The 15,802-nt window shown below is 41.7% G+C and overlaps 1 protein-coding gene across 1 annotated transcript in view; it reads right to left on the reverse strand.

Annotated features, from left to right (window-relative positions):
• STARD13 (StAR related lipid transfer domain containing 13) overlaps positions 1–5,996 on the reverse strand; it is a 334,315-nt gene extending 328,319 nt beyond the window's left edge. The window contains exon 1 of the mRNA XM_070409173.1: positions 5,688–5,996. Within this exon, the coding sequence (XP_070265274.1) occupies positions 5,688–5,811 (124 nt within the window). The 5' untranslated portion in view covers positions 5,812–5,996. The remainder of the gene's footprint in view (positions 1–5,687) is intronic.
• Between the last annotated feature and the right edge of the window lie 9,806 nt (positions 5,997–15,802).

Below are 15,802 nucleotides of genomic sequence, written 5' to 3' on the forward strand. Positions count from 1 at the left end.
AGCTTTCTTTTCCTTTCCATTTGCGTGAAAGATATTTTTCCATCTCTTCACTTTCAGTCTGTGTGAGTCCCTTCTAATGAGGTGGGTCTCTTGTAGACAGCAGATGTATGGGTCATGTTTTTTTATCCATTCAGCCACTCGATGTCTTTTGGTTGGAGCATTTAGTCCATTTACATTTAAAGTTATTATTAAAAGGTCCTTGTTTGTAGCCATTTCTTTGTGTGTGTGTGTGTGTGGCTGTTTTCTTTCTGAGCTTGATATTTCTTCTTTTTACACCAGTCCCTTTAGCATTTCTTGCATGGCTGGCTTGGTGGTGATAAACTCCCTTAGCCCTTTTTTGTCTGTGAAGCTTCTTATTTCCCCTTCAATTTTGAATGATAGCCTTGCTGGATTGAGTATTCTTGGATTCAGTCCTTTGCTTTGCATCACTTTGTAGGTTTCTGTCCATTCTTTTCTGGACTGATGTGTTTCTGTTGAGAAATCATTTGATAATCTAATGGGAGATCCCTTGTATGTAACTTTCCGTCTCTCTCTTGCAGCCTGTAAGATTCTCTCTTTATCCTGAACATTTGCCATGGTAATTATGATGTGTCTTGGTGTGGGTCTTTTCGGGTTCACCTTGTTTGGGACTCTCTGGGCTTGTGTGACTTTTTTCTTCCCCACCTCAGGGAAGTTTTCTGATATTATTTCTTCGAATAGGTTTTCTAATCCATGTTCATCTTTCTGTTGTTCTGGCACCCCTATTATTCGTATGTTGTTTCGTTTCATGTTGTCCCAAAGCTCCCTTAGGTTCTCCTCCTGTCTTTTAATTTTTTTCTCCATTTGCAGTACAGTTTGAGTGTGTTTTGCTTCCTTGTCGTCTAATTCACTAATTCAGTCCTCCGCTTCTCCCAGTCTACTGTTGATACTTTCAATGGTGTTTTTTATTGCAGCTATGTCGCTCTTCATTTCTTCTTGGGACTTACTTAAGTTGTTGATTTTTTTCATCTGTTTCTTCTAGCTTCTTGCATAAGTAGTTGAGTTTTTCATCTGTTTCTTCTTGCTTCTTGAACATCCGGTGCATGTACTCTAGGAACCTTATTCTGAATTCTTTTTCCGTCATGTTGCATATCTCTGTCTTACTTAGCTGCTTTTCTGGCGAGTCCTCCTTTTCTTTCCTTTGTATCTTCTATCCTTGATCCTACTTTGCATTAAAGTCCCAATCTCATATTTACATCACATAAAAGGATGCTACTGTTGACTTTGAGACTGAATGAACCTGTTTTAACATGACAAGAACTCACTGAAATTTGGTGGAATTCATGTTTCTTGCGAAACTCAATATTTTCAGTACTTTAAGTTAGTCCAAGCGATTTTCAACTGGTGTGCTGCAAGAGTTTTTAAAACATATAATACCTGACTATTTACTCAGGGGCACTGGTGCCTCTTTTCCCTTAGATTGTTAAATTAAAGAATGATAACAGCCAACACAATAATAGCTGTCTGGTGTGAATGAATCAAAATTATACCTATCTTTTGTCAAGGCAGCTAAAACTATAATATGTTTTTTATAATTTATTTTTGGTGTGCCTCAGAATTTTAGTAATTGGTTCATGCGTGCCATGAGATGAAAAAAAGATGAAAATCACTGAGATAGTTTATTCTTGGCAGCAATATAATTCTTGTGTCTAAGATAAATTATTTAAAATAAGACTATAAAATACATCAGAAGACTTGGACATCAATTAGTTCATAAGCTACCTAAATATTTTTATATGAGTATAGAAGAATCAAATATATGGATTAAATTTTTATTAAAATGAAGTAGGGATTTAAAATAAAGAAGCAGAAAGCTTTAGAAAACTCAGTTTTATTTTCTCAGACCTTAACTTTTGAAAAATAGTTCAGACTTCTTACAAAACAGCAAACGCTAACGGGTATGTTTATGCCTAGAGAATTTTAATGATGTTATAAAAGCTAAGAATTGTCACCAAGGATGACTGATTAGGGATCTAGAGGAGCCAAGAGAACCTGTCTCTCACCCACCTTGAAAAAATCTGCATTTAGGCTTTATGACAGGATCTCATTCTTGCACTCCTAGGCTTCTTGTATCAATGGCAGTGGGCAGGACATACAATACAGGGGCTATGACAAGCTAGAATTATGGCTGTCTGTTCCCAGTTTCTATAAGCCCATATACTGCCCAGCCCAATAGGATGATGAAGGGACAAGTTCTTTTAGGTGTCAGGCTTGTCTCTATCACTCTAGGAGAAAAGAAAGAACAGATAACTCAGTTAATTTTGTTCTTCATTTTTAAACTAACTGCAGGTGACAGAGAACCTCACAGAAAAGATTTGAGGCCCAGGTGTCCCCATAAAGCCTATGGAGGAGGCAGTGTGGTATAACTGAAAATGAGTACAGATGGCCCTTGACTTCTAACAACTTGAATTAGAATCTTGCTTTGAACACTAAGTTTGTCATCTAGGGAATAAGCAACCATTATTACAATAATTAATATTGAGATGATAGGTGAGAAAAGCTCTTATGAGGAATAGAGTCTTGGGAAGTTAATAAGTGTGCATTGGCAAAAACTACCACAATCTGATGGAAATTTAGCAGCTACTACAGAATTGGAAAGCCCAAGAGCTCCCGGTATTAGTTCTTTGTTAAATAATATCTCCCTTTTAAACTTGTGTAATGAAATGAACAAATTCAAGCATCATTCAGATCTTATCCTTCTATTGGTTTCATTATTTGTGTCATTGTGACATATGTTCAGAAATGCTTTTTGCAATTATGTATAACCCCCTTCCTTTCTATGCATGGCCACAAAGCAAAGAAATCCACAGGCTACACTGTGTTTAAACAGTTCTACTTTTTGTCTCTCTGTTTCTTTGACAAGATAGCCTTTCATGAAGAGAAGGGAGAGTGAGTTAGAATAAGGGTTTCTTTCCTAGGGATGTAAAAAAGCAAAAAGAGAGAATCAAATAACCTTCAGAACTCTCTAGACAACAAACACAAGTTTGTTATAAAGCACTTTGAACCCTGTTCTATTGACTAAGGATAATAAGAAGACAATTTTAGGGAAATTAAAAAGTCCCAGTACAAAACTTTTATCTGATAGAAAACGATTTTTTAAAAAGTTAATAGCCTCATATCATCTCTTTGAGGGCCAGAGATCTCAGTGGGGGAGGAGGGTGTACATTCATATTATAGTTGGTTATTCTGATATTGTGAATTAACCCATAAAAAAGAACACTTTTACAAATGAAGAATACTTACACCTAGAATTGATGCCAACATTAATACCTTAAGTATTTCAATGTCTCATGGCCAAAGTTCCATATTTTAGCTACCTTAGCAAGAAAACTCCAAAAAATCAATTTGCATCTAAAAGCTCCTTCATGGAATTGGCTTGGTTTCATGGCAAGCATCCCAGCTGGCTTAGAGAAGCAGAAGGAAGCCTGCTTCACAGAGGATTGTTTGGTCCCAGTTGAATAACCTGCTGGCATCTGCTGTTAGCAGAGTGGTAAGCAGATTATGGGTAAGCAGATATTAATATTCTGATCAAACATTTTAAAAACTCATACTGCCAATTTAAAAAAATAACTGCACTATTCTTGGAGAACTTATATTTATCATTCTGAAGCCACTTTTAACCTTAATTTCTACATATTTATAATCTTAAAATCTGTATCTATAGTTCATTTCCCAGAATCGAAACTTTTTCTCTTCACTACCTTACTTAAACTGCAATGACTAAAATTCATGTGGATAAATGCTTTCCTGGATAATCTCAGTGGTTTTAAGACTTTACATTACAGTCTCTTCCTTCCCAGATTTCCTTTTGAAAAAGACAGTGCTGCAGTCCTCTTTGACCTCAGCTTCTATAAAAACCAAGCATAGCCTTGGCAACCGTCCTGGAAAGACTTCTTGTTTCCTGAAGATCCATTGATTTAACAAATCTAGCAAACTTAAATAACAGAAGCTATGAAAGAGGCACTTGCAGTAAGCATTCTGAAGTTATGAAGCAACAAAAGTTTACTAAACCACAAAAATTTCTCTAACACTATCTACCATGTAGATTATACAATTTAGCACAATAACAGGGAAAGCTATTAATTGGCATTAATTGAGGTCTGCAATATACATACAGGTCTTTAGCAATCAACAGTTAAAACTACTGAGTTACCACAACTTATTTCTGGGTCCAGAGAGAAAATCTTTTTATTTCTTATGTACTTACTAAATAAGGCCACTCTGTTGGAGAGAAAATGTGGAATAAACTTCTTATGATGATTACATTGAGTGTTGGAATCATCTGTAATCACTACTTCTAATTTGACCGAATAGGTTGATAAGGACCTAGTTCTCAGGAGATAGAGACTCTAGGCATCAACTGCCAGATGCTGTGATGCTGATGGGATGAAGTGCCTGCATGGGTGTAAGGTCAGCACATCTAGCAAACCACTTCTACACTTCTACAATGAGGGAAAAGGGGAGGAGCCCAGAGAAGGTAATGTCTCTCCTTTCACCTCTGGCATCTCTTCACTCTGTCCAGGGTTCATACCTTCTTCTTCTTTAGAACTCTTTTCTACTCCTGTGGTCACTGACCAACTCAGGAGATATAGTTGGAGCGATGAGAGGCAACAAGGTAGAGACTCCACTCGTGGTCAGCTCAGGGCCCTTCCAAGGACACTTACCCCAATTCCTGAAACATCTTCCAGAAGCTAGTACTTGGGGAAAGTGATCCTAAATCCCACTCACACTGCCTAGTAACTCTTTTGTGCAGTAGGTCCACTTTCCCTTAATGGGGCAGGTGTGATGTAGTGACTAACCAGATTTAAAGCCCCCGGCTAGGGCTCTGAGAAGACTCAGACCACTCCCTACATCTGTGGCACCACAAGGAGATGGTTCCATGAAACATGAACAGAAATAAGTCCACAGTGTGCAGGCCAGGAGAGGTGATCCGGAGGGGGCTAGCATTCTGACTTAAGCAAGGGTTTTTAAGGATCTCTTGACTCCCAACAATCATCTCTTCTCTTCCTCTGATTCACAGGCAATGGATTCCAAAAGGAAAACCCTCTTTTGTAACCTCAAAGTGAGAAGAGCCTGATCCACAGCAGGAGATATAGTTGTGGGTAGCTACTTGCACCAACAAGGATCTACCTGTCCTTTCCCAAATCCTATGCACAAATGTCTGGTCTCCCAGAGTTTGGGATATGCTCCCTAGCCTTCTCTTCATTCTCCCTCCCACACACGCAGTGGACATATTCCATGTGGAAAAGGCAACGTTGGGAGAGGAGCAGCCCTCCTGGAGGGCCGCTTGGGCTGCTTACTCAATCATTCAGTGGGCTGAGGCGGCTAGCAACAAAGCAGCAGCCAGCCCAGATGAAGTGGCCCCTTTCAGCAAAGCTCGCCTGGGCACCTCTGCCCCGGCTCCCAGCCTCTCGCGCAGCACCCAGCCAGGCTATCAGTGCCGGCGCCGGGCAAAGCCCACACCCACAGGGCGCGCGGGGCGAGCAGCGGGCTGACGCTCTGGGACACCCGGGAGGGTGTGCGCACGGCCTGCTCGACCCAGCCCCAGGCTCTGAACCCTGTAAGGGTAGGGGGTAGGGGCGTAAAGCGGCGGCTGGACTGTGGGCCGGAGCAGGCGACCGGGTTGCGTCTCCTCCCGCCCCCACGGATGCGGAGTCTCGGGCACCGACCTGCCAGCCTTCTCTCCCGGACGGTTTTCCACAGTAGATCCCAGGCTCTGGCTGTGGAGTCCCTCAACTGCTCACTGATGGACCGCCTTAGCTGCGTTTGGAAAGGTTTCCGTTTGCTCGTCATTTTAGATCCGTCTTCATAACTACCAGCGGGCTCACCACCGCCACTCCCTCGTGGCCGCAGCTCAGACTCCAGGCGACTTGAGAGTCCAGACGCAGGACTCGGACTGAGGTCTCAGGATCCGCCGCCGGCGCGACACGGTGGATGGGCGGCTGGTGCTGGCCCTGAACGCTGTGCCACAGAGCGCTCTGAGGTTCTACTCTGCGCTCCTTCAACCGCTCTACTCCCTTCCCACTTTCCCTGCTGTCGGCCAGCTCTCCTCCGCTTCCCTCGCTTCCTTTCCCTCCCTCTCCCAACTGTCTAGCGCCCCACTCCTTCCCAGAGAGCTCTGTGTCCCTCCCCCCTCCCTCGCCTAAACCTGACAGCCTGGTCCCAAGGACCTCACTTACGGAGTTCCCATTCCATTTTCAATATCATTCAGGGATCGGGGCTGTACCTTATTCCTCCTATTTCTTGATAGTTTATATTTTTCGGTCTTAGAAACTTCCACCATCACAACCATACAAAAATGTTAAACCATGTCATAGCTATGCTATAATAACTCATCAAATTTTTCCTGAAATCGGAGGATATTATTGGAGTGGAGTATGGGTCCTCTAGTATTATATATAAATTTTTCATGGATTCATCAATGAAATAATAATCTGGCTGCAATCTATAATCAAATTTAGATGGCTTAGAGAATCAAAATATAACCATAGTGTGGTCATTCTGTAGGAGGAGAATAACATGTAAATATTAAGGTCAAACCATGGGGAGCCTACAGAAAGTAAATTTCTATACTCTGGTAAAGCATTAAAATCTGTATGCACTTTGAAAAGTATTATGAAAAAGAACTAAATCTGAAAAAAGAATTTTAAGGTATTTTAGCCAATAACAGAAAGTGGGCTTATCATTAGAAATTAGCTTATTCCTGCAGGGAAGAGGGAGGAAATGTGCTGGCCCTTTAAAAAATCACTGAGGAGGTGGCTTGCCAGTTATTTTCCTGGGCTCCAAGCCTCACTCATAGGTGAAGTCAGTACTAGCTCAGACCCCAGAGTGACCTGCTGCTCTCAGGCTTTGCTTCTAAAGTTCTTGAAGAACCTTAGAGAAAGTAATTATGACAATTGATGTATCTCAATGAAGTGATTAATTTACATCTTAACTTTTGTGAGAGGAGCTAAAATATTTCAAGAGAATTTCTGAATTATTTAATACAGTAAAATTGCTTAAGTCTCATTTCTTTTTAAATGTCTTTGTACAAGACTGCCAAGTAGGGACCAAAGTTTACTTAGCTGTTTTGTCATTTTTGTATGTTGTTGTTTGTTGGTTTTTAAATTATAGGTGCTCCATGTAAACTTTGAAAATTAAAGGAAATTATCCAATTCTTACTCTATTGTATAAATTACTACTGACTCGGGAGTAAAAATAGCTAGCTACCTGAAGAATTCCCTCTGCAGTTATATTTTTATTGTCTTATTTTCTTTTTATTCTGTTATTTTAAATATTCAAAAATGTTCACTAGTGAAACATTTCAGAATGAGTAATAATTGAACTTTTATGTGCCACTCTGGTAAACCTTTGAAATTGTCAGTTATGAAGCAATAAGTCATAGATCAGAAATGGACTTGAAACTATGGCAGCCAATTACAGACTAATCCAGATTGCTTTCTGGACCCGTGCCAAATACCCTTTTGATTACATCCTCTGTTCTGTATGCATGTTGTGGTAACAGATTGCTTTGCAAGGAACAAGATTTGTGTTATCTTGAAGTGACTGCTGTATAGTTTAACAACAAAATGTTTCACAATTGATTCCCAGGGAAGATGTGTATGTAACTTTTAAAATAAAGCATCTCTAATTGTATCAAACTGAGGCAATAGTTGTAATATTATATACACCAGGACTGATCAGCGAACTCTAAAGATCTTGGACCCCTATTATTTTCTATTTCAGTACATGTTTTATATTCAGGAGCCACAGAGTAGGGATTTTCCTTGAAAAACTAATTTGAAGAAAAATTCTGGCATTGCGAATTGGTTTAGTTCTGACTGTGTGAGTGCCTAGAAATTCAGGACTGCCTGAAAGAAGCCAGATGAAAGACTGAAGTGATATGCTCAGAACAGGTGCTGCCTGAGCAGCTTGTGCCATGATCTGGCTGCTGGTCCTGCTGGAGAAAAATCTCACAGCTGTGCAGAGGCAGCCACTGCACAGGCTTTCAAACTCAGTGGAAACCTGGGAGTCTTTTATACAGTCTTTAGACAGCATCCACTCCCATTTTCCGCAAGCCCTGTTTCAAAGCCAAAGCTTAGGTAGGACCCCTCCCCTTCCTCCCAGGAGCCTTCACCTTGAGCAGATGACAGAACTGCTGACTTAGGAGGAAAGAAACCAGGCAACTCCTGACTCCTGCTACCTTCTTACCTTCTCTCCCATCACAGAGGAAGAGGTGTGCATCTCTTCTTACCCAAGACCCAGTCCCTGACCCTGAGTGCTCTGCTAACCATTTTTTCTCATCCCTATAAGGATTTTGCTACATCAGTTATTTCCTTTCTCTCCTATGGTCTAACCCCTCCCTCGCATAGGCTCAATCCTTAAGTCTCAGCCTTCTTTAAACCGAACCAAAACCAAAGCAAAGACAACCACAACAAAGAATGCCGCCTCTACCCTGTATCTCTTGGGAAATACGTCTTCTCCTATCAACACTGCAATCTGGTCTCCCTCACTACATCATGGAAATGCGTCTTGCCAAGGCCACCAATAATTTTCCGATTGCTAAATCTGATTGATATTCCAGCTGTTTTCCTTTCTGGAGCATGTGGGTTATGGGACCCTGCTGATCATTTTCTTCCTCCTGACACTGCCTAGTCTCCTGTCAGGCTAGACCCTCCCCTGGGTCTTCTCCTCACACCATGCTCCATATGGCCTCAGTGTCTGTCCTCATAGCTCCTCTTCTAATCCCTCAAATGATGACATTCCCTAGGCTTCATTCCTCAGCCCCTCGGAGCCCCCCATTTTTCCTCATGCTTCAGCAGTTCTGGGTGACCATTTTCTTTCCCAGGGATTCAACCCTCACCTCTGAAGGCCAACTTGTTAAAAACAGAAGCATGTGTTCTCTTTAAGAGTGTGGCTGGAGGCAGAGTTGAGTTTGGCCATATTTCTACCCCTCAACAGTACCTATATATAGTCTTGTATTGTGGATTAAATGAAACAGTTCACATGGCACAAATAAAGGATTCAATCAATGCTTCCATAAATACTATTATTATCACATCACCATCCTATCCAAATCTTTCCTGAGCCCCTGCAAGGGGCCTTTCCTGAGTCCCCTCATAGAATCCAGTTTAATTTCTTTATAGAATTTATCATTCCTGCATATTTATTTATTTACTTATTTATTTGTCTGTCTCCAAGGCCAACCTTGAATATTGTGAGAGCAGAGGCCTTGTCTGTCTGATTAACCAGTATGTCACCTAGAACAACAGTCCCTGACTGTCTTGCTCAATAAAAACTTGTAGAACAAATGAATGATTGTGTTCTAATGCCATATATCGTTTGCCTTACTAATGGATATTTCTAAAATGTTCCATCTAAACCTACTCTTCTTTTTCTATTCATATGTTAGCCAAATGATGCTGCCACCCATCTAGTGTCCAAATTAGAAATTTAGAAGACATTCTAAAATCCAAAATCCTTTACATTGCTTTAATCTTTTTCTGTTTCTCCATCTCCATAGTTAACGGTTTAGTTCAGGTTTTCTTCTTTGTTCTATTGATTTCAGCATAATGAGATTTACATAAAAACTATTGCTCTCTGTTGGTCCATGCACTGAAGGGCTGTGTGTTTGATTCCTAGTCAAGAGCATGTACCTGGGTTGCAGGTTCGATCCCAGGCCAGGTTGGGGCAACTACAGGGGGCTACCAATCAATGTGTCTCTCTCACATCCATGTTTCTCTCTCTCTCTCTCTCTCTCTCTCTCTCTCTCTCTCTCATCTCTCAACCCCTCTCTTTCTTTTCTCTCCCTCCTCCCTCCCTTCCACTCTCTCTAAATATCAATGGGAAAAATATCTTGGGTGAGGATTAACAACAACCAAAACTATTGCTCTCACTGAACTCTAGTCCTTATTCATTCCCTTTAATTGAACATCTGAGTTTTTCCTTCACTCATCCTTCAAGATTCAACTCAGATTTCACCTCCTCCTGAAAACCTTCCACAAATCCTGGTGGCTGGATTGCTCCTCCTCTCTTGTGTTTCTGAGCACCTTGGGCCTGCTTCTGGAGGAGCATTTATCACGGAGCACCTTGGGTATTTGTTTTCCTCTCAGCCACCCCACCAGTCCTGAGTTTATCCAGTTTATTTCTGAATTCTTGGTGCCTTTTTCAGTGAACAGAGCATAAAAGATTATTTACTGACTAAATGAATATTTCACTACAGTTTGGATAGCTAGTTATTACTACAGTATGCTCCTTGGTATAAATGTAAATTTAAATTATGCTATGGTATCAATTAACTATCATCCTCTCTTCTTATATAAAGTTTAAATTTAAATATATAACTAATAAATATTTATGATTATAGTTTTTAAACACATAAAATTATAAATAGAAACATTAAAACCGCCTGTAATATTACCAGGAAGAAGGAGCTGATAACATTTGAAAAATTTCCTTTTCATTTTTTTCTTTACATATTTAAAAAAATTGGACTAAATTTTATACCAAATTTTGAAATTTGTTTTCACTTAGCATTAGATTGTGAGCACTTTCTGAATTTATTAAGTTATCTTTTAAAATATAATTTTAATAAATATATGCAATTCTGCTGGATAGACATACCATCATTTATTTTGAAACTTTCATAATTTTGGACATTTCATTTCAAATTTCTGAAATTATAAATAACACTGTGATGAACCTTTGGCAAGTAGAAAAAATACATTTTTTTCTTTCTCCTTTTCTTAAGGCTATATAATTAAGACCCATCACCACTGCACCCACAGCAACCACACACAATGAGCAGCACTTATCACTCATCTACCTACACATATGAACTCTAATGACTTTGCAATTCTATTAACTTTTATGTCTTCTACTCACCCTCCTGTGTTCAATTGCATGTGTGCTCTCACCCTTTACATCAAGAATGGAGAAGCACAGTCTGCTGTCCACTTGCTGAGTATTTTGTTGTTGGAAGCCTTTGCTTAAGAAAATAATCCAGTTTCTAACTATGCCAGGTCAGCAACCTTTGCCAGGAGCCTATGGTTATGGTCCATTATTTTGTGTTGTTTTTCAGCTTTACTGTAGGAAACTGACTTCCCTGTTACATTTCCTTTTACTGCATGACAGAAGGATAAAGTGCTCACCGGGACTCTTTCCAGGCATGTTCCCTCCCTAAGACAATTATTCCTTCAGTGCTCCCTCAGGCTACATTTCAGGTTCTTATTGTTGGAGATCGTGAAATAAAATCTCATATTATTTATTTATTCATAAAAAATGTTGATGAAAGTTCTGGAGAAGCTAGCTTTTCAAGTGGGTTCTCAGGTCACAGAAACTAATCTGTACCAGTCACACCAGGTATGTCTTAGTGTCTTGTTTTAGTCATACTCTAAATCTGCCAATCTTCTATTGCTAATAGGTCAGATAGTTTTTTGGGTTTTGCTTTGTTAATTAAAATATTTTTGAGCCCCATTCCTTTTTTATTGTGATTAGTATTTTCCTTATATAGGTGGGTAAATGCCTGGAATCTTTGTGTCATATAATATCTCACTGACATTACAAATATTGTAATATTTTTGTATTTTTCATGTATGTTTTGGGAACCATTATTACCACATAGGAGACCTGGGGTCAGTGTGTCACACTCACAGGCTACTGGACTGAAGACTTTTCTAGTGATTGGACTCATCTTTACATCCACTGTGGATACCTTGTGGCATCCCTCATCCTGTCTGTTCCATAAAGGCTGAGTAAATTTAACTTACCATACAACCTTGCTTTATTACAAGGTTGGGAAGATTGACAGGTTAAGATTTGTCCATTTTGCTAGTTTAAGACCTCAGTACATTTTTTGGACATTCAAACATACACTGTAAAGCATTCTTCTGGTGCAGCTACTGAGCTCATTAAGGTCACATCATCTGAGGAACAATAAAAAGCAACTCCTTGATCCCTGAGACAGTGGAGTGAAGTAGTGAGGCAGATGAAGGCAGGCAACTTTAGTTTAACTTTTACCAGGGTAAGTAGAACAAATATTCTTTTCTGCATTTGAGAAAGAAACCAATGCTTAGGGAAGTTAAGTAGATTCTACCCATCCTACTGCCAATCATCCCCAGAGCTGAGAATTTACTTCTATTCTTATTCCTACCAAATTCACTGCTATTCCTACCAGGCTTTAGAGTCTTACTGCAAACCTCAGGATGTTTCTCTTCAATAGAAACAGTGCAAAAGTAGTTGTTTTTTTTCAAAATTTTAAGGTTTTTTTTTTCCTGTTTATGTCTTAGGACAATACAAATGGAGTTATTATGTTTAAGAGTTTCTGGGGCAATGGAAATTACTTTTATCATTCAATATGTATTTCTCTTCTGTTTACTCACCTCAGTTGAACATTTTTTTCCTTTCATATGATAAAATACTGTATTTTTTTATGTCACTTCAATTGTGTCCCATTGGCCACTCATTACTGATAATATAATTCTGGTACAATTTACTTTTAATAAAATGTTTTGTAGGTATCATTTACAATATAAACTATTGGTATTAATTTTAAAAAATTACAAATCCAAATTGCTCTTTTGAGTCCTGGGAGATCGTTTTGAATTTAACTTTTAATTTAAATTATAATTTTATTGATATCTCTATTTTAGTGGTGTGACTGAGGCCTGGTTTTTATCTATTCTTTTTATTCCTTGTGCACAGAATTATGTTTGACACATGGTGATCTCAAAAAATTTTGTTAAATTTTATTTTCTTAACTTTTAGGTCTCAGCCTAACTACCACCTCTTAGAAGGCCTTTCCTGTCCACCTATGTAAGCCTGCCTCTCTTTCTCTCCATTCCATCATCAAGCCTAACTCTGACCAGAACACATGCTCACATAATATTTGGTGTTTGTTTATTTATATTTATTGCCCCATTGGCCCTTCACTAGATTTCAAATTCCAGGAGAGCACGTACGTGTCCTTCATTCTGGGCCGATTCACAGAAGCCACAGCAGGGTCTGGTACAAAGTAGGCATTCAAAGAATGCATATGATGAATCTATATATGTAAAAGGCTAATATGCTAAGTGTCTGACCATCTGACCGATCACTATGATGTGCACTAACTACCAGCGGGCAGACGCTCAATGCAGGAGCTGCTGTGATGCACACTGGCCATTTACAGAGAAATGGCACCATGAACCTGGTGCTGACAAAGCAACACTCAGCTTCCCCCAAGTAGGACACAAGCCCTGCCACCACCCCGGAGTGACACCCTACCAAATCGCAGCCTATTCTGCTGATACCACATGGCGCAAAATGCAGCCTGCAGCCCAGCCCAGCCTGGAAACAGTGGCTGTGGGCACCAGGTAATGACATCATGTAGCAACGCCCAGCTTCCTCTCCCTAGCAACTAACCTTCTTGGAGTTTCTTCAGCCCAGGAACAAGACTTGCTTTATAGCCAGGTGGAAACATTTTACACTTTAACCAAATGTCTGTGAAGCATTTTCCCATGCTTTATCTCATTTGATCCTCACAGAAGTTCTAGAGTAGATAGATAGGAGACTTGGTGGAATCCTATTTCTTTTCATTAGCCAGAAAATGGAGATTTAGAAAGCTTAGGAACTTGACCTGGCTGAAAAGAAGCAAGAAATGGTGGACCTTGAAAATGACTTCAGGTTTTCTCACTGCACAGAAAATAGTCAATCACTGCTGCAGTTAAATATTTTACTCTTTGTTCTCCCTGCGTGATCTACAATAATAATCTGCTTCATGTTGATATTTACTGCTCTGTTGCTGACAATTACCTGAAAGAGAAGTTGAGGTGCTTCACTGGGCTGGAAAAAGTTTAGCTAAGTCAGAAAGCAGGCCTAATTAAGCAAGTTTATCTATCCTATCTAATAATAGACAAACATGGCAATTGACCGTACCTTCACTACGCCTCCCACCGGCTAATCAGCACGATATGTAAATTAACTGCCAACAAAGATGGCGGCTAATTTACATACTGCAGGCAGGGCGAGACAGTGCAGCCGCCAGTGCAAGAGCTGCCATCCAGGCTCCTGTTTGCTACCCCAGAAGCCTCCGGCCTGCCGCCAGTGATTGGATCCGATCCAGGACGCAGGCCGGCCCCAGAAGCCCCAGAAGCTGCCCAGAAGCCGCCCAGAAGCCGGTGATTGGGGGGATATGGGGGTTCCCTGCCCAGGCCTGACACCTCTGGCGGAGGCGTCAGGCCTGGGCAAGGGGCCTATCCAGTGATCGGAAGGTGATGGGGGTCGACACCTCTGGCTGAGGCATCAGGCTTGGGCGGGGGGGGGCAGAGTTGTCAATTGGAGGGGTCTGGGGGTCCCCTCCCAGGCCTGAAACCTGGGCCAGAGGCGTCAGGCCTGGGCGGGGGGCGGAGCCAACAATCAGAAGGGCCTGGGCGGGGGGGCCGAGCCGGCGATCAGAGGGAGATGAAGGTCCCCTGCCCAGGCCTGACGCCTGATGCCTGGGCCAGAGGCATCAGGCCTGGGTGGGGGGTGGAGCTGGTGATCAGGGGGAAATGAGGTACCCTGCCCAGGCCTGAAGCCTGGGCCAGAGGTGTCAGGCCTGGGTGTGGGGTGGAGCCGGTGATTGGGGGGAGATGGGGTCCCCTGCCCAGGCCTGATGCCTCTGGCGGAGGCATCAGGCCTGGGCAAGGGGCCAATCCAGTGATTGGAGGGTGATGGGGGTCAACACCTGTGGCCGAGATGTCAGACCTGGGTGAGGGTGTAGCCGGTGATCGGGGTGAGATGGGGGTCCCCTGCCCAGGCCTGAAGCCTGGGCCAGAGGCGTCAGGCCTGGGTGGGGGCCAAGCAAGAAATTGGTGTGAACTACAGAGGAAACACCTTTTCTGACCGCTCATTGGCTAAGCTCCCTGTATGCCACTGGTAATATTCTTAGTAACTTGGGTAATAAGAATCCAAAAAGGTGATCTAGGGTTTTTTACCACACTTGTGGCGAAAAAAACGAAGGTCCACTGCTGGATGGCTAAGAAATGTCATATCCTGCCCTAGCTGGTTTGGCTCAGTGGATAATGCCTTGGCCTGCCCACTGCTGGGTCTGGGTTCAATTCTGACCAAGGGCATGTACCTAGGTTGCAGGCTCCTCCCTGGCCTGGGCCCAGGTCAGGGCTCATGCAGGAGGCAACCAATCAAAGTGTTCCTCTCACTTCGATGTTTCTCTCTGTCTTTCCCTTTCTCTTCCACATTCTCTAAAAATCAATGGTAACATATCCTCAGGTGAGGATAAAAAAAAATAACAAAGAAATTATTATTATTATATGAAAGACACATCTTGAAAATGCTTAAAGGAAGTTGTCATTTTTTCATGGTGAAGGGACTGGAGTCTGTGTTGATGAAAAAACCTTGCTGGCTGTGGTGACTGGCAGTGGCTGCAGCAGCGGGGTGATGGGGCTGGTGCCTTCCCCTGATCAGCCCGGTCACCTCCCACAAAGGGAGGCCAGACTGCGGCTTAGGCCCGCTCCCCAAGAGGAGCAGGGAGCGGGCCTAAGCCATCACTAGGACATCCCCTGAGGGCTCCCAGTATGTGAGAGGGGGCAGGCTGGGCTGAGGGACACCACCCCCACCCAGTGCACGAATTTCGTGCACCGGGCCCCTAGTATATATATAAAGCTCTTGCTGGCGCAAATCGCATGAGTATGTTTTGATCTGTCATTGTTGATCGTGAATTTGGTTGACACTTCTATTATAGAGAAAGGGTGAATAACGATATTAAAATATGTCTTCTAATTAATTTCCTTTCAATGTGCACAATTTCATGCACCAGGCCTCTAGTGAG

Source organism: Myotis yumanensis, unplaced genomic scaffold (genome assembly GCF_028538775.1).
Source record: "Myotis yumanensis isolate MYYU_CA2020_CCGP unplaced genomic scaffold, mMyoYum1.0.hap1 SCAF_3, whole genome shotgun sequence".
Classification (NCBI taxonomy): Eukaryota; Metazoa; Chordata; class Mammalia; order Chiroptera; family Vespertilionidae; genus Myotis; species Myotis yumanensis.